Below are 19,356 nucleotides of genomic sequence, written 5' to 3' on the forward strand. Positions count from 1 at the left end.
CAGCGGTGCCGTGGTGGATGTAACACAGAGCCCGACGCCGAGGCCTGCCATTCGTCCCAGCGTCGCTTCTGAACTGCAAGGCGCGCCTGCTCAGTTTCAAGCTTTGGCGCGCAGGCGTGCCTTGCAGTTCAGAAGCGACGCCGGGCCGAATGGCAGGCCTCGGCGTCAGGCTCTGTGTTACATCCGCCGCGGCACCTGTGTTACATCCACCGTGGCACCTAAAGTTTTTTTGTCCCTCTGCCTGCTGCCGTGTGTCCTCCGACTCCTCCAAGGTGAGGGATGGCTGTGGGCAGCGCCAGGCCGAACGGCAGGCCTCGTGTCTGTGTTACATCTGCCGCAGCAAGTCAAGGACCCCGCGGCGCCCAGCGGCCAGCCGGAGCCAGGCAATGGGGGGGGCGCGCTGGGTCCGCTCATGGGGGAGGGGGCGCCACGTGCTCCTTTGCACAAAGGGCGGACTGCTGCTGCACTGGCGCTGCCATTATTATTTTTTTAAAAAAATAAATTCACTTTTTGGCACCCCCTACCAAGTGGCACCCAGGACACGTGCCCTGCCTGCCCTACCATTAGTTACGCCCCTGCCTTCAGGGGATGAAGCCGCTCTGGGAAGAGCAGAAGGTTCCAAGTTCCCTCCCTGCCATCTCCAAGATAGGGCGGAGAGAGATTCCTGCCTGCAACCTTGGAGAAGCCGCTGCCAGTCTGTGTAGACAACACTGAGCTAGATGGACCTATGGTCTGACTCAGTATATGGCAGCTTCCTATGATCCTATGAAATGTTTTCTGTTTCCCCGTAACACTAATCCATCCTACTCATTCCTTTTGTGTTTGTGACATACAATTTAATAGTGAAGGGAAGAATATTAAACTATAAGACCGCTATATCTATGCCATTTCAGGATGGAGGTGGTAGTATTTATTGCACCCTAAACTGTAATGAAAAGGGAAATGGCAATAGACAGGCCAATCGCACTGAATTTGGACATATGTTTTTGGAGACTGGAACAATCTCTGCTTGAATTTATCCTCTGTTGATTTAAAGAGATCCTTTCAAAATAAGAGACTTTGCAAAGTTGACAATTTGCTAATGATAGTATTGCAGTGAGTGTGTTAAGAGTCAAAGCTGTGGTTTTGCTTATCTGATCATCTCAGAGTCTACAGAGTAAAAATACTTGTAAAAAACAAAACACTTGTCTGTACTCATATGAGCACAACCTGTGATAGCATTTAATTCCTCAGATTGAGTAAGAATGGGCTTGGTCCTTTCATGGCAGAATTGTTTATTATTACAACGTTTGCAAACTGTGCCCGTTCTCATTCTGTATCTAGGGGAAATACTGTCATCCATCCATTTTCATTGTATTTCTCTGTGTCAGTTCCTGTACATTCAGCTTTTCAAAAACCAGTTGCATAAAATAACTTTATCATATTCATTTAGTTATTTTACCTGTACACTTCTAACCTAAGTTAGGGTTATAATTTATAGATGAGGGCTCTTATTGGCTACTGAAATGTCGTGGTGGTGGTGGTGGTGGTGGTGGTGGGTTATAGGGTGGAGACAACCCTTTTCAGTAACTCTGATTTCCCCTCCCTTCATAATGCAGGAGACAAATCTATTAAGTCACGTTGACTTCAGCGAGAGATTTTTAAGCACATACTGAAATAGATGGGACTTAACAGTGTGGCACAGTGGGGAAATGACTAGCAAGCCAGAGTTTGCCGGTTCAACCCCCCACTGGTATGTTTCCCAGACTATGGGAAACGCCTAAATTGGGCAGCAGTGATATAGGAAGATCCTGCAAGGCATAATCTCATACTGCATGGGAGATGGCAATGGTAAACCCCTCTTGTATTCTACCAAAGACAACCACAGGGCTCTGTGGTCACCAGGAGTTGACACCGCCTCGACAATGTACTTTACTTTAATAGTGCCCAAACAACTCAGATTGTGCTTTGCCATATTTTCCATTACAGGCTATAACATAAGAAATAGAGCCTTCATAGGGCCAATTCAAATGTTTGCATCATGGCATGGGAGCTGATTCCACTGAGTGGCTTCCCATATCACCCTGATAAAGGCCTGGTACAAGTATCACACAGGATGTGCGGATAATGCAATAGGAACATAGGAAGCTGCCTTCTACCGAGTCAGACCATTGGTCCATCTAGCTCAGTATTGTCTACACAGACTGGTAGTGACTTCTCCAAAGTTGCAGGCAGGAGTCTCTCTCAGCCTATAAAAGTGTGGCAGGGAGTAAGCAAGCTGTTAGAGTGGCCTGATTTGGAAAAACAGACTTGGGAAGAACTAACCTCGGGTTTGAGCAATAGAACCTCTTTTCGAGGTCCCAGAAAGAAACCTTCAAGGAAACGGGACGCAACGGGTGCTCTCATACTAGGGAATTGGAACGTTCCCCTTCTCGTAATCAGGTTAGTAAACCTGTATGTCATTTAGGCAATGTTCCTCCATAGGAATAGGGAGGGAAGACGCAACCAAGAGGTTCACGCAGATGAGACAATAAATCTCTTCTGGAAAAGTTTGTATGGTTATGTGCAAAAAGACAAGAGTATCTCTTCTAAACAGCAATGGGACAAATTATGGAAATGGACGTTGGATGTAACCCCCCCAATTACCTGATATGCCTTGTAATCCCCCACCCCCGAGTTACAGTACTACCTGCATATACTTCATAACCTTGTGGGTTTCTAAATCCTTGTGTGTAAATCTTTGTAGATATGTGATGTACAAACAACCACTTTGTATATAATTGTGCTTTGGCAACGTACTGTATGCTTTGGTAGTTTGTTGGTTCAATAAAAAAATCTTGTCCTATAAAAATCTTGTCCTATCTTGCAGATGCCAGGGAAGGAATCTGGGACCTTCTGCATGCAAGCCTGCAGGTGCTCTTCCCAGAGCAAAGATGTACATAGTAATCAATGTGGTTACTATACATACGAGCACTGCAGGATTTTCCAAAATTGGCAACATATTTGGTGCAAGAAACTTCACAGGTAACATTTATATCACATCCTTCCCCCAACCACTTCTTGGCAGTGATTCCATTCCTATCTGATGGGTTGGTATAACCACCCTGCCCTCACCCCCCAAATAGGATGCAGTAGTTGGTTCAGGGTGTGGTCATGGAGTAGTTAACTCTGCTGTGGGTAGACCCAGAGAGAGATAATTAATGTCTGTCTGATGAATGAGACAGAGGTTGAACCAGCCTTAACCCCTTGCATAGGTGAGCAGATGTGTATTTAATTATAAGTGCAGCTGGGGAGTTATTTTGTTTGCTGGTTTTTTTAAAAAAAAGTATATGTATTTAATTATGGGGCATTGTAATCCTTTAGTTTGTCTTGTGGGCCTTCTTGGGAAGCTTGCAAGAAAAATGCTTGAAGAGCTGGCTCAAGTATTCAGATTCACAGGGCAGGAAATCAAGTTGGACAGTTGCTGTTTTTTTCTCCTGCGTTCCAAAGCTGTTTGGAGCAATTAAAGATTGGACTTTCTAAAGACAAAGGGGTGGGTGGGTGGGAAAGACATGTGTGAGAGTATGTTAAGTCAAATGTTTCTGTTAAATGCAGATTTGCCTAAATATATTTATTTATTCGATTTCTATACTGCCCTTCCAAAAATGGCTCAGGGTGGTTTACACAGAGAAATAACAAATAAGATGGATTCCCTGTCCCCCAAGGGCTCACGATCTAAAAAGAAACATCAGATAGACACCAGCAACAGTCTCTGGAGGTACTGTGCTGGGGGTGGATAGGGCCAGTTACTCTCCCCCTGCTAAATAAAGAGAATCACCATGTTAAAAGGTGCCTCTTTGCCAAGTTAGCAGGGATTACTTATACTTATATAGTTTTACCTTTAACGCTCTTGCAGATTTAATAGCTGGGACCTTCAGAACCCATGTTACATTGGCATCAGGAGGCAGCACTGGGTAATTGCTATCCCACCCCATGAGATTTAACCTAACATGGTTCTAGTCTTCCCTGGGGCTTATATGAAGCCGGGGAAGATTGGCCATCTATACGCTAATGATACCAACCCCATATTTTCATTTCCATCAGACACGGGAGTAACTCATTTCCTGAATACAAGCCTGAATGCGGTTATAGACTGGATGAGTTTTAACATATCATGATGAATATTTATATGACAACGACAAATATTTATATGACAACGATGAATATTTATATACTGCTTTTCAACAAAAGTTCTCAAAGCAGTTTTCACAAATACAAATAAATAAAATGGCTGCCTTTTGAAGTTTAATCCAAACAAGACACTGCAGAGGAGGACAAGTGTTGGAAGGCTGCCAGTTTTACTTGTGCTGGATGAGGTTAGACTTCCCCTGTAAAGACAAGGTGCACTGGCTGGACTCCAGTAGCTGTGCCCGCAGCTTAGGCAAGCAATAGGACTTCCCATGCAGTGCAATACTATGCATGTCCCATGGGGCTTATTCCATAGTACGTATGTACAGGATGCAGCCTTAAATGAAGGATTTTGCCTCTGACATCTGTCTGAGTAGTTATCAAAGTATAGGCCACATTTGGACACAACCTGAAATGGTAGTTAAAGGGGTCTCCGGTTGAAATTTGTGTATGTCCAAATGTGTGCAACCGCAGTTCAGATACAAAATGGACCCACGGTTTCCCTCCTCAGACCGTAGTCTGCAGTGCCAGGGTTATGTCCAGATATGGCACTGCCGTCTCCCTCTGCTGCAACTGGAGTTGAGGAAGGAAGTTCCTGCCTCCCTCCAGCTGTAATTGGCTGCTAGGGCTGTCCTTCAGTAAAGAAGGAAGCCCAAACAGCCAGGTCCCCCTCTTCTCTGCAATCTCACTGACTGCAGAGAGATTGCTCTCCACTGCGTCTGAATTTCGATGATAGAGCAGGGGGAGCGGAACCACAGGTCCACTGGACCGTGGTTCTGCATTATGTGCAGAATGGTTCTGCAGTATGTTAAATGAAGGCCTAAATTCCTGAAGATGGTTCAACTAGTGCAGAATGCCCAATTAAAGGCAATGACCCCGAAAGCCCTTCATGGTCAGGCCTGTGTACTTGAAGGAGTGCCTCCTCTCCATGGACAGTCCCTCTCAGCTCCTCAGGGGAGGCACTGCTTCATGCCCCATTATCTACAGGGGTGTGAACTGTAAAGACTTGGAACAGCTGTTCAGGCAGAGAGCAAGAAAAGAGAGCATTTGATTTAACCATTTTATTAAATTGTACCAGTTAAGGGGTGGGGTGGGGGGAACCAAGATGAATTTCAAATATGTTTAAAAGCACCAAACAGAAAAAGCCAGAAGAAAATATACTTTAAATATACAAAAAGGGAGCTCCTCTGAGTCACCAATGGTCAAGGCAGAGGAGTCCTGAAGGCACACAACCGGGATAGACAAAATGCTACATTCTCACTGGGTCTCAGTCCATGGGAAAGGAGAGGTCTGTGCACTTCAGGACCATGTTTGCCAAGGATCTTGCAAGAAAGTCAGTCCCTCAGCTGGAAGAAATCTAAGATGTATACAACATGAACATACTATAATTAAGAATTTTTAAAAACGTGGAGAGCTTTCTCTATCATCCACCTGCTTTCCCAGTGCAACTGGCTAATCCAAAGTTAGTTTCTTCTATAAAAAGTCAGAGTCCAGTGAGACAGACACCCCCCCCCCTCAGATTATTCTTTACATGGTATTCCACACAAATCAGATTTAAAATCCCCCCTTTAAAATACACATCATTTAAAAGGGAGATAATTACAAAAAGCCGTAACACCAACATTTTATAGTAAATGTGGCTTAATTTTTTTTGGTGGCTACATTTTAGTAACAGAATTTTCAAAAGTACCCAAGGAAGGCAGATATACAGCTCCCTCAGGTGCTTTGCCTAGGAACCCATCTTCAAGCCTTTTTCAAAACCTTTGGCCATCTTTATGTCAATTGGACCAGAGCATTTATCTTAAGAGGGGAGAGGTTGACACAGTATACTTGGACTTCCAAAAGGCTTTCAACAGAGTTTCTCATCCAAGGCTCTTCAGTAAACCTAGCAGTCACAGGATAAGCGGACAGGTAACTGGTTGAAGGACAGGAAACAGAGGGTAGGAATAAATGGACAGTTTTCACAATGGAGGGAAGAAGTGGGGTCCCCTGGGGATCTATACTGGGACCAGTGCTTTTTAGCCTACTTTCCTTAGGGAAAGTAAGCTTATGAGATCATCCAGCATCGTGTGTGTGTGTGTACGTGCATCCTACCTCCATCAACTTTCCAATGCCTGTACCAATATGAACCAAATTGGGTACAGTTGTAGTGACACCTCAGCAGCAGAGTTTGTGATGATGTCATCCACCCCAATTCAAGATGGCAGACGTGTAAACATTTGAGGTGCAAGTGGGCCAACTTGTGTACTACCTAACCAATTTAAACCAAATTTGCTACAGCTGTAAGAACACATACAGACACCTTCAACAGCGTAGTTTGTGATGATGTCATCCACCCCAATTCAAGACGGTATATGTGTGAACATTTAAGGCTGAAATGGGCTATCTTGTGAAGAAGGTAATAATCAATGAAGATCATAGTGAAAGGAAAGTAGGCAAATTAGTTCTTATCAGAACAACTTGTTAATTTATTGATAAATGATCTAGAAGTTGGGGTAAGCAGCAAGGTGGCCAGATTTGCAGATGACACCAAATTATAGTAAAATCCAAAACAGATTGTGAGGTGTTTCCAAAAGGATCTCTCGGGGGCGGGGACTGGACAACAAGATGGCAAATGAGGTTCAATGTAAGCAAGTGTGAAGTGATGCACACTGGGGTAAAAAGCCCCAGCTTCACATATACGCTGATGGGGTCTGATCTGTCGGTGACTGACCAGGAGAGGGATCTTGGGGTCGTGGTGGACAGCTCGTTGAAAGTATTGTCTCAGTGTGTGGAAGCTGTGAAAAAGGCAAATTCCATGCTCAGAATCATTAGGAAAAGGACTGGAAAACAAAACTACTTTACAACTGACTTTACAAGGGGCTTAGACAAATTCATGGAGGGCAGATCTATCAATAGCTACTAGTCTGAGGGCTATAGGCCACCTCTAGACTCAGAGGCAAGTAGGGAAGTGCACAAACCTCAGTTCATGCACTGGTTTGAAGCCAAAGCGGTTCAGCGGGTCTGGCGAAACCATTTCGGCAGGTCGAGCGAAGCATGGTGGCAAGCAGCACCTTTAAAAGTGAGGACAGCAGGCTGTTCCACTGCTGTTCCACTCAGCTTCCAGCTGCAGTGTCGCCCCACCCCCCATCAGCCAGTGTGCAGCGATGGTGCTCCCATCAGCCCACTCGTGGTGCCATCATGCATGTGCAGCAGCCATTTGTGTGGTCAGCAACCTTGCTGACCACACAAGTGACTGTCATGGATGTGCAGTGGTCATGTGCGAGACAGCGGTGCGCTGCCACTGTGAGTGGGCTGATGGGGGGTGCACAACACCACAGTAGGAAGCTGTGTGGAGCAGGCAAGGACCTGGTCCTCACTTTTAAAGGTGCCACTCGCCCTTGCCACCACGCCGCACTCGACCTGCTGAACTGGTCCGGCTTCGAACCACTGCAGAAACCGAAGTTCATGCATATCCCTAGATTCCTGTGCATACCAGTTGCAGGGGAGCAACAGCAGGAGAGAGGGCATGCCCTGTGGGCTTCCCAGAGGCATCTGGTGGGCCAAGGAGGAGAACAGGATGCTGGGCTAGATAGGCCATGGGCTTGATCCAGCAGGGCTGTTGTTATGAAGAACATTACAGTCCCTTCGCTCAAGCAGACTGAAGTGAATATAGTGTTGCCTACCGTGAGTTTAGAACAATGTGCTGAATATGATGTTTAAAGGCATTGGGGGCGGGGCGCGTGTTGGCAGGTGGCTGCTTACGTTAAAATCCCTTCATTTACATGGGAAAACAAGAAGATGAGGAGAGGGAAAGGGAGAACAGGATTCCTCTGCCTATAACAGATATGCCTCAGATGAAATTTAAGCTTTTTCCTCACACCTGTATTAAAGCTGGACCTGCTAAAATTCCCTCTTCTATACAATGGACAGGAGCTTGGTCCTCTTTTGTCCCCCACACAAGACATACCAGGCAAGTCTACCTTTCTTGTTTCACATGAATGTTGTGAAGATGCAAGACAATAAGAATTAGGAAACACTTTGCACAGCAAGAAGTTACATACAGGTGGACCTGACTATACACTGTCCCAGGATACGTGGGGGCGAGGGAGAGTTAATTTCCACCTATCTGCCATTTTGGAGTAAACAGAAATTACTTCCGAGTTCATTTCCTGCCACCATTTTGAGGAAAGGAGCCATTTTGTGGCTCATTTTTTAACCTCCCCAAAAAGATTTTCACAGGAACATGGCACAGTTGGGACTTTTGAGGAGCATTGTTGGACCACCAGAGACCTACAAAGCATGGTAGGGCACTCCCTCCTCCCATATTTAGGGCCAGTTTTTACTATTTTCTGCCATTTTTCAAGCCTCCAGGAACCAACCCCCACCTTGGAGTCCCATTGCCTCAATGCCTCGTTATCCACAGTTCCGTTATCTGCAGTTGTAGCAGAGAATGAAACCTGTGTGGATAATGGGGTTCACCTGTACAAATACTTGCATAACAGTAACAGTTGCTTTCCAGGTTGTGTAGGCCCATAGCTGGCTCCCTGAAACTGCATTAGTGCTCTTCAGAATAAAAATACCCATCTATAAGCAATGAAAAAATCAGAGTTTTAAAAACATTGTACATGCAACAGTTTTCGTAACAGCATTTCAAACAAAGTACGTTATCAAGTTCCTACTCCAACATTGCCTCCCGCTCCAACCCAATATTGTCCAATGACTGCAAATAGTCCAAAGAACTTTTTTTCTTAAACCTGGAATGTTCTCTCCCCCCACCTCCCCCAATATAGACTCCACTCAGAGAAACAGTCGCACTTATAGCCATAGAAGTTAATAAGACAAACTTAAGTTCAACCAATTTCACTGGGACTTCACTTAACTATGGTCAGTTTTCCCTGGATGGTTGCACGGATTTCACTTTTCACAAACTCACTTCCACAATGAGTTTCAGTGGAAAAGTTCCTCTTATACATGATTTGTGTGGCTAGGGTTGCCAGCGTTTCAAGCAGGCTCCATAACTGTGCTTTTAAGGGCAGCTTGATTTGCATAAATAAGCAGTGAAGCTTTTCACGGCATAGAGATAAACATGATCACTAGCCCAACTGCTGCAGATCAAGCTGCTGTTAGGCACAGAGCAGCATCAGCTGAAATGCTGGCAATCCTCTGAGGCAGAGGGAATGAAGCTCTGAGAGACATTTTGTTTAATACACATACAACTTATCTTCCAGTGTATTCAGTGTGTTTGGTCTATTTCCTCCTGATGCGTCTGGGTAAGAGACAAAATTGTATATCAACTCTGAGTCCATGTATATACCAAACAGAATGATCACAAGGATTCTTTAGATGCTATAAGAGTTGATGGATAGCTCATTTTGAAATGCCTTTGAGGTATTTTTCTGCTAAACAGACACAGATAACTATTTAATCTCTTTTTAAAATGACCACTTTTAATTATAATCACTGGAATGACAGCAAGCTCTGCAGACCACTAGGGCTGCCCAGAAGAGCAAATCTGATCTGCTGTTGTGGCCTCGACAGCAGTCTGAACTACAGAAGTCAGATGGGGAAGCATGGGTATTGTAAATGTTTTGATCAAGTTATATTTCATGTCTCCATTGGGGGATCATGTGCCTGCCTTGTATATGACTGGATTAGAAGCCCAATTCAGATGTTATGCTGTACGAGTATACAGATGTCTGCACACTTGTACATGTGCTTGTGTGAATGACTATACCTATGTTCATTTTAAAAGTGAACATGGATATAGGCCTTTCAAATGCATGGCACAGATAGGAAGTGCACTTCTGTACCTGTGTTCAACATCACATGTGAATGACTGTGCCTGTGTATGCTGTACACTCATTGTATGAGTGTTGAACATAATGTGTGAATGGGCCTCCACTCTGAAAAGAAATGGTTGGTAGGAGTTGCCAGTGTTTCATCCTGCATCTGTAGCTGTACCTTGAAAGGCAATCTAAGCTGCACGTATTAGAACATGACTGTTTTTGAATGGCCATTCAAAGGGAATCTAAAAAAGGATGGGGTATATTTCCAGGTTCCGCCTTGGAAATCAAAGTACTACATAAAGTTGTACAAATATTTATTGTTTTGTTGTTTACAGTGCTGTCTCTGCAAAGTATTGACTTACATGGCCTGAAGACTACTAGTTATTGGCTGCTGTGCTTAAGGCTAGTGGGTAATTTATATGAAGCACTCTAATAAGCCCAAATACCTCTCCCATTATGGCTGCTGAAGAGTCTAGGTACATTTAACTCTACTGCTTACACATTTCCAGAGTGTGTCACGATGCCATATCCCACCCCACTTCCACAGGGCAGTATTGTCAAAGTGTGTTAGAACCCAACTCTTGCTGCAAATCCTCAATTATGTACGTGCTTATTTGTGCTAAGTACTTATTAATGTGAATCAATAAAACACACAGTTTCATGGGAACAGTGTCTCAGTAAATCCAAAGCTTTATCACCATGCCAAAGCAGACCTATTTACACTCCCAAGGGCGGGGGGGAAGCTGAGGGAGCAAAGTTTCAGACATGGCCTTCTCTCTACGGGCACTGGATTCCCTTCCCCAGTCCTTTCCTCCAGTTAATACAGACAAAGCTTTGCAAGAGGCAGAGAGGCTGGTAGGAAAGCCTCACTCAAGGGCAAGCATCCAAAAGTAGAGTTCCAGCCTCAGGAACACTGACAAGAACTTCCTGCCAATGGACTGCTTAAGTTGGCAGAAGAAGACAGGCAGACCTGGTACAACGGGAAAATAAAAATGCAGTGGAATACAGAAAAATCCACACAAACCAAGAGGAACGGTAGCAGCACATATGTAGCCACAGACGTTATGCGGCACAGCCTTACTAGCACAGTGACCATCAGCACTTTATGAAAAGCCAATGTTCCCAAGGGCTGTGCTTTTTAGCTGAAGACCATTCCTCTCCTCTCCCTCCACCTTGGCCTAATTTTTGGCAGCTGGGAGCTACCTCGGGCAGTACAGTTTGTTATGATTGCTGTCTCAGTTTCCAAGAACTGCAGCAAAAGCACTATTACTGGCTTTAATGCATCCAGGGAAAGTTTTGTTTTAAAGGACTGACAGAGAAAGAAAAAAGGTACCAAGAGAAAAGAATAGGAGAAAAATCAGCTTAGAAAATTCTCTTCTAAGTCAAGGGCTCTGATCAATATGCTGATGGTGGAGTGCAGAATACAGGCTTCAGTGTTTTTTTATTTCCACATGTCAATTTGTCTTAAACTTCATTTGAAAAATAGGTACAAATATAGAAGAAATAGTCAATGGTTTTAACTCTAGAGAAATCTGCTAACACCTATATATATATATATATATATTTTTTTTTTTTTTAAGGGGGTTAAATGCTGAGATTCAAAACAATTAATCCAGCTAAGCGATTATGAGGGATGTCCCTCTGAAGATTGACTTTCACAAACTTCTCTAAGCCAACTAATCTACTTTTGTTTAGTGGCACTTTGTAATAAGCATTTAAGGAACACAAGCTCCTTAACAGAAAGCTCAGCGGTCCCAAAATGGACTTTGCCAAGGCACAACTGGTCACACACACACACCCTCTTCAACATTTCACAGAAAATGGAATATCATACCAAGGATCACTGCGCAACCCCACCAGACCCAGGTGCAGGAAGACCTTGGCAGCTGAGGTGGATGAGAGTGGGTTGAGCAATGCAAGGTGCCTTAGTGTCCATGCTCATGCAATTACATATGTATGCACGTACAGCAGCGGTAGCCAACCTGAAGTTCCCCAGCTCTCGCTGGACTACAACTCCCACAATCCCCAGCCACAATAAATTATGACCAGGGATGAAGGGAGCTGTAGTCCAACAACAGCTGGAGCTCCTCAGATTGGCTATCCCTGCATTAGGGACAAGATGCATCCACACTCCTCAGGCTTAAGCAGGGAAGGGACCTGAACCCTGAAGATGACAAGCAACTCATAGAGGATTTAAATAAGGCCTCTACAAAGGGCAAGAATATGTAAGGCAAGTTATCAGGGATAGATAGCAAACGAAAGGGCATTTGGGAGGAAGACAGACATAAGGACCAGTGAAACTGCAAAACCTCATTGGGGAGGCCTATAGGAAGGCATATTGTTCTAGACCAGGCCTGCTCAACTTAGGCCCCCCAGCTGTTTTTGGACTACAACTCCCATAAGCCCCAGCCACAGGGGCCAATAGCCAGGGATTATGGGAGTTGTAGGCTAACATCTGCAGGAGGGCCGAAGTTGAGCAGGCCTGTTCTAGACTAAATACTTGAGATTTTAAACTAGTCATGAGAGAAGGGCAGAGGAAGGGAGACATGCCCAAATCCTCTCTTTAGAAAATAAAACGTGGTTCTGATATATCCCCAAATGGTAGCTTACTCCCGTTCCCCATTAAATTAAAAGTGAAAAATTCTTATAGGCTTCCTAGGGTTCTCATCCAGCGTTTGTGACCATGCCTTTAAATATGCCAAGACAGGGTAGAGTCCACTACATAGTCCCACTCTGGGTTAAGGGTGGCCAATCCGAGGATCTTCAGCTGTTGCTGGACTACAACTCCCATCATCCCCAGTAGTCATTTATTATAGCTAGGAATGATGGAAGTTGTGGTCCAACAGTTGGAGGTTGGCCACCCCTGCACTAGAGTGCAACACTAGAGTGTAACAGAACAAGGAACTTTAAATATATATTATAAGTTGATCAGTTAACCAATACTGGATATAATGTTATTGATCATTCAGTAAGAATCACTTATCAATAGCAGTGGATGGCACACATTTTTTTCCTAGCTAATTTGCCCAGCAACTATTCTACCTGAGCACATGAACTATACAGATTCAAGTTGACAAGAACTCTCACACCTCTTTGTCTCTTGCTTAGTCATTTGTTCCTGTTTGCATCCAGTCCTACAGAGGAGTGGCAATGTATTGACTGGGCTGTAGCACCAACTCTGCCATGCATGGGGTAATCATTACTTTCCTTGAGAAACAGGAAGCCACAGAGGCGTAACTAGGGAAAATGGCGCCCGGGGCAAGCACTGAAATGGCGCCCCCCCGCCCCCCCAACATGCTACATTATACTTAGGTTTTTCCTCACAAGCGCCCGCCGCCGCCGCCAAGCCAGGCCACTGACTGGCTGCCAGGCGCCAGCAAAGCAATGGGGGGGGGCCGCAGGCGGCGCGGAAGGGACCGCTCGTGGGGAAGGGGGCACCGACGCGCTCCCTTGACTGCTGCAGCGCTGCTGCACTGAGCAGGAAACATTTGTATAAACAAAAAAAATTTAAAAATCTAAAAAAAATTTGGTCATGGCGGCGCCCCTCCACGTGACCAGAAAAGATGGCGCCCGGGGCACGTGCCCCCCCTGCCCCCCTATAGTTACACCTCTGGGAAGCCAGCAATGAAACCCAAATTTGTCCTTTGTAACGAGAATAGCAAAGTTAGACAGAATTCTTACTTTTCTTTCTCCAGATCCAGGCAACTCACTAAAAGTTCCTAACCTTGTGTCCCCAGATGTTATTGGACTACAACTCCCATCATGATCCCCAGCCACATTAGCCTTTATGGCCATTGTATGGTCCAAGGCTGGGAACCCTGCAGTAGACCATGAGATCATTCTTATGACCATTTGGGCTGGGGCGGGGTGGGAGGCAGGATCGGTCCTGTCTTCCCCTACACAATTGCCGCCCCACTCCCATACGAGTGCCGCTGCAGAGTGCAGCATGGGGAGAGAGGCCAGGGGAAGGGCACCCGGCCTCCAGAAAGCCCACAATGCACCGCACTCCTCGTGTGGTGCACTGCAGTCATTCTAGAGGCCAGGACACTTCTTCCCCCGGCCTCTACAGTAGCACAGGCTGCCGGCAGCCTGAATGGAGCTGCCAGCAGTCCCTGCTGCCACACAGCCAGCATGCCCTCCCACCTCACTTTTAGCCTGGGTAGAAAACCCGGGCGAGCCAGTGGGGCAGGGCCAGGATCCCAATTCCAGTGCTCCATACACCCAGTCCTACCTGGGTAGGGCTGTGCAAACCCAGGTGGGGCTGGTTACGTGAATGGACCTCATCTCTCTTGCAGCCCTGCTCAGCAACCCATTTCAACAGAGGGCCACTCCAATAATGGGATGCTGCATATAAGTGACCAAGTTCTCAAAAACTCAACTTCTCCAAGTAGCCTGCCAGCAAATGTCACTGTCACAGCTATAACGCTCAAGGGGCCCATTTTCACAAATGAATGGACAAACTACAACCTCATAGGAGGCTGGATTTGGTTTTCAAACAGAATGAAAGCAGTTTTGTGTAGAAGCTACCACGTTGAAAACAACACACAGTTCTGCCCATGAGCACACAGTTGCAAAGGTTGGTTAGGAACATAGGAAGCTGCCATATACTGAGTCAGACCATTGGTCTATCTAGCTCAGTATTGTCTTCACAGACTGGCAGCGGCTTCTCCAAGGTTGCAGGCAGGAAACTCCCTCAGCCCTATCTTGGAGAAGCCAGGGAGGGAATTTGGAACCTTCTGCTCTTCCCAGAGCAGCTCCATCCCCTAAGGGGAAGATCTCATAATGCTCACATGGAGTCTCCCATTCAAATGCAACCAGGGTGGACCCTGCTTAGCTAAGGGGACAGGTCATGCTTGCTACCACAAGACCAGCTCTCCTCCCCACAGGTTTCACAGGAGGAATGCACAGCATATATGCCAAGACCTCGGTGGGGGGGGAGTATTAACCCCCCCAAGCCCTGAAACAGAAAAATTAGGAATGTTGGGGGAAATTAAAAAACAAAAACCCCATATCCAAGACCTCTTATAGAATATATGCTCTTTCACAAAAATGAGTGAAATACTGTTCTCTTTAAAGCAGAGTTTTAAAATGATATTGTCAAAGTTAATTCATGCTGCTGCAAATCTCATGGACCCAAGACATAAAGAGGATAACAGGAGTGATAACATTGTTATTGCATCTGTCAAGATTCCGAAAGAAGCAACATTCTTAGGACTTGGGTATTTTAGAAGTACTTTCAAATGCTAAAGAATACAGAACAGCTGCAGATATCTGGTGCAGTTTGGAAGTCTGTCCACTGCTCCTGCATCAAGGTGACAAGGCCTTTGGACAACCTACACTCTTTTTGCTTCTCACTTGCCTCAGTCCACAAACTCAAAGCCTCCTTGGGACTAGCTGCATCGTTCTTTGGCTCCAGGCAATTCCTCACCTACCCCCTTAAGAAGTCCAGATAGTACAATGTTCTTTTTGTTTACCACATATGTTAATGATTCCACCAATTCCATATTTCATCTATAAAACTTTTAGTTACTCCCCTTTTCCCCAGCTGGCAAAAGCAGAGGTTCCACTGGTAATGGAATTCTGTGCATGTTTACCCAGAAGTCAACCCCATTGTGTTCAGCTGGGCTCACTGCCAGTTAAGGACTGTAACCTTAGGTATCTTCAGGTGCAGCAACCTGCCATTCTACCGTTGGGTATATTTGTAGTTATTGTCTGAACAAAATTAAGGCATTTTTACTTTCAAATTTCATAAATATACCAAACAGTGCAATTTTAATCTGCTAAGTTAAACATAATGCATTTTATGTCCTTAAATGCAGAGGAGTTAGTTTAGATCTGATAGGAAAGTATTGTGTTGATTTCAAATTCCCGCAAATTTGTATTTTTCACAAAGGGGAAAAAAATAGGAAAAACGGAAAAAACACATTTTCCCCCCAATGGCTTCAAAATGTTCAGACTTGTGACTTTCCTAACCAAGATCCATTTCCCCAACTTTTACACCAGTGTCTCCGGCAGTCGTGAAATGTAGGGATTCCGTACTGCCTGCCCGGCAGTAAATATCTGCTATTTCAAGCGTAGTTTTTTCTAAACAGATATTCTTCAGTTCTCCCATGGGGGAGTAAAGCGAGTCTCATCTGGAAGTTACCCAAAGTTTCTTCGTCAGCCCTACTATACAACCAGCAGCTAACATTGCTGCACACCCATCATTAGCTGAAACCAAAGTTTCCCTATACCAGTCCACCGGCTTGCTCACACTTGCATCTGGATTGCAAGCCACACACTTATTGGATCATTTTTCATCAACAGTGTTGGACCAAAGCTCCCCACCTCAGAAGTCAGGAAGCCCAAAGAGAGAACGCAAATCCTTTAAACAAGTGTCCTCAGCTTCACAGGAACCTCACATCTGTCCAGCGGCATGCCATCTCTGCCCTGGATTTGTTCAGTGCTCCCAGCAGCCTGGATGTGACCTGGAAGAGGCGGGGCAAGTCTCACCTCCGACCTGCACGGTGTCCATGGGCCTCCATGTTCAAGGCCATGTTATGGAGGAAGAGAAGAATCTGCCACCAGACGTGATTTCTGTTCTGCTGGTGCTGTAAAGGGAAATTATCAGAACAAGATTACTCATATAATTTAAAAATTGCAACACAAGAGCCTCTTTGATTCCAATAAAAACAAAGTTATATTCTCAGGAACAGACACTTTAATCCCATCAGTACAACACGTTTAAAGGAAAGAGGGAGGGGTAAAAGGGAGAGGGAGAGGGAGAAGGGGAGAGAGAGAGAGAGAGAGAAAGAAGTATTCTCCACAAATAATTGTAGCTTCAACATTATAAAAAGGAAAGAGCAGACCCTTTATGTATTGTGAACAAAAGGATTAAGATTTTTTTTTCCTTTTTGCAGGATTTTGCAGAGTTTAGCCAAGTGCTGTTTTTAATCAGATTGGCTTCTGAGCCACTCAAAGCTCCAGCTGCAAGAACAAACAATTTCTATCCCCCCACTTTTTTTGGAAGGAGAGTGCCCCCCCATCTCCCCCAAAACATAGAAGAGGGGGAAGGGGGGAGAAAAAGAGAAGTGTAGCTGGTGATCCATCTGCAAGTGATTTGACACCGTGAAGGTCAAAGGGTTAATCTTCAATTTAAACCACACTGCTGAGACAGCAAAACTGATTTTATCCAGTACAAGAAAACACACTTCTATGCGCACACACTCTTCCCCCCCCCCCTCCACCATGCTTTGCTTCCCAGCATCTCCAAGATAATACTGCCCTTTTTTATAGCTCCTTTTGACAGTAAGCCATAAATAATCAGTCTTGGAGCCCTTTCCTCCTGACTGGAGCCAATTAAACCTTAAGCAAGAACACACTTGAAAACAAAATAAGAGGGGGAAAACAAAACACCAGGGGTTATTTCAGGTCCCATTATCAAGCAGCAAATTTAGAAGCTTGGTTGGGGGTGGGGAGGCTTAAAACCTACATTGCTACCTTTGGATAGGAGAACCATTCACTCCTCACTTGTCAAAGGCCACTATCTTTCCTGTCGAAGTTTAATGCCTCTGGATACCAGATCAAAACTGCAAAAATCATGGATATTAATGGAGAGGCAATCGTTCTGCTCAGCTGTGCTTTTCTGAAATGTGGTGCCTGCTTATGTCCCCTAGTGCCATGATGATCTAGAATAAGTGGCAATAGAATTTAGAGTGGTTTTCTCTTTCACAATATCCACCCTAAGAAATTGGTTCTCTGTGATAATCAGCCCTCAAGAGAGCCTCTCAGTTGTCATCCATAGTAAAGACCAGAGGAGCAGCTGCACTGGATAAGTGAAGACAAATACATTCCAATTGCACAGTCTGAGAGCAATGCCCCAACATCTTATGAGACATTGTAAGGGATCTGGAAACTCAATTCATAGATCATGTGCAGATTCACTGATGCCCCAAATAACTCACTTCTAGGAAACTATGCTTAGGACTGCAGCTTCAAGGCTTATTCAGGTTTATTCATTGCTTTCATGAATAAGTCATGGCTATCTGGAATGTGATCGTGTGCATTTGCATACAGTCATTTGCTTTTTCCAGCACTCCTGCATGAGGGCCAATTCACACAACTGCTGTAATCAAAACACCATCTCATTACTGTTTGATTCAAGAAGAAGAGCCAAGATCAGCAGCATTCACAATGCCCATTAGCAGGAATCCCATAGTACTATGCCAAGTCAAAGTGAGGGAGTTTGCACTTCTTCAAACTAATCTAAAGCTCCTTTGCACATGGGAGGAAAAGCTATTGAGAAGTTTGCTTAAATGTTATTCCCTGATTCACCCTAGAAACAACTATTTATGTATTTGTTACATTTATATCCCGCTCTTCCTGAAAGGCTCAGAGCGGCTTACAGGATTCTTTAGAATTAATAATCCTGTCCCGAAAGGGCTCAGAATCTTTTTTTTTTTTTTATCAAAGTTAAAAGCGCAGTGGTGGTGTCCAGATCAGTGTTCCCTCTAAGGCATTTATGTGTGCTCACACTTTTTTGAAGTCTGCTCAGTCAATTTTAGACCCTGCTCAGATTGAATCAGGAAAGCTCCACTCTGAATGCACATGTGGGCACACTGCCTTGATACTGCCGGCCAGAACAAAACTCATTCCGCACACAGATGAAAAAAATTAGAGAGAACACTGGTCCAAATGGTACTTGGTCCTCCTCAGACTGATGGAGGGGCCTTGCGGCTTGCCTCACCCTCTGCTGCAGCCTGGTGACAGTGGTTGTTGAGGAGGACTTGATTAACTTCTTCGTCCTCACTGGTCCACCTTAGGACTATCACCCAACTAAAGAAATCACAGGCAATTTCATTGTATGAATTTTAGTTAATAACTCAGTTCAATCTGTACAGGAACAAACACAATAGTGCTGAAGCAACAAACATTTTTGTTTTGTTTCTTAGAGGATCTGTACTCCTGTCACAGCATCCGCTTATAGAAGAGGCATTCCCTCTTATGAAAGAAAAAGGGGGAATGCCTCTTCAGCTGATGTTTTAAGTTTCTGGTTCAAATCTCACCTCTGCTATGCAATCAGTAGATGGCCTTGGGCAGGCCATCCCTTTCTGACCCTCAGCTCCCCATCTGCAACATGAGAGCAATATCCACCTTATAGGGCTGTTGTAAGGATAATAAAATAATACAATGTGAATCACTTTGAATGCTCAAACACATGATACAAACGATACATATTGGGTTTTTTTAAAAAAAATCTGCTGCCCAATTAATCCAGGGCATCTGGAAGCAGGATTGGTATTTTGGGCAGGAAAATGGTACGGGGAAAGAGTTAGCCTCCCTCTCCCAGCCTCCCTGGTTCAAATCAGGTCCCCACCTCCCTTGAGCTGTTTTGGAGGAGGAGGAGGAGCAGGAGCAGGAGCAGGAGCAGGAGCAGGAGCAGGAGCAGGAGCAGGAGGGTATT

The 19,356-nt window shown here is 44.9% G+C and overlaps 1 protein-coding gene across 6 annotated transcripts in view; it reads right to left on the minus strand.

The window, feature by feature from the left end:
• Positions 1 to 5,192: 5,192 nt before the first annotated feature.
• BMF (Bcl2 modifying factor) overlaps positions 5,193 to 19,356 on the minus strand; it is a 55,798-nt gene continuing 41,634 nt past the window's right edge. Inside the window, exons 4-5 of one of the 6 annotated variants that reach the window (XR_008313703.1) lie at positions 16,316 to 16,504; positions 5,193 to 8,712 (exon numbers count right to left, since the gene is read on the minus strand). Coding sequence is in view for 4 of the 6 variants with exons in the window: in XM_053285484.1 (XP_053141459.1) it covers positions 8,694 to 8,712; positions 16,407 to 16,504 (117 nt within the window). In the remaining 2 variants the exon portion in view is untranslated. Of the gene's footprint in view, positions 8,713 to 14,964; positions 16,505 to 18,958; positions 19,056 to 19,356 lie in introns of those variants that run through there. The other 5 variants (XR_008313702.1, XM_053285484.1, XM_053285485.1 and 2 more) reach the window with 5 other exon arrangements.

Source organism: Hemicordylus capensis, chromosome 1, assembly GCF_027244095.1.
Source record: "Hemicordylus capensis ecotype Gifberg chromosome 1, rHemCap1.1.pri, whole genome shotgun sequence".
Taxonomy (NCBI): Eukaryota; Metazoa; Chordata; class Lepidosauria; order Squamata; family Cordylidae; genus Hemicordylus; species Hemicordylus capensis.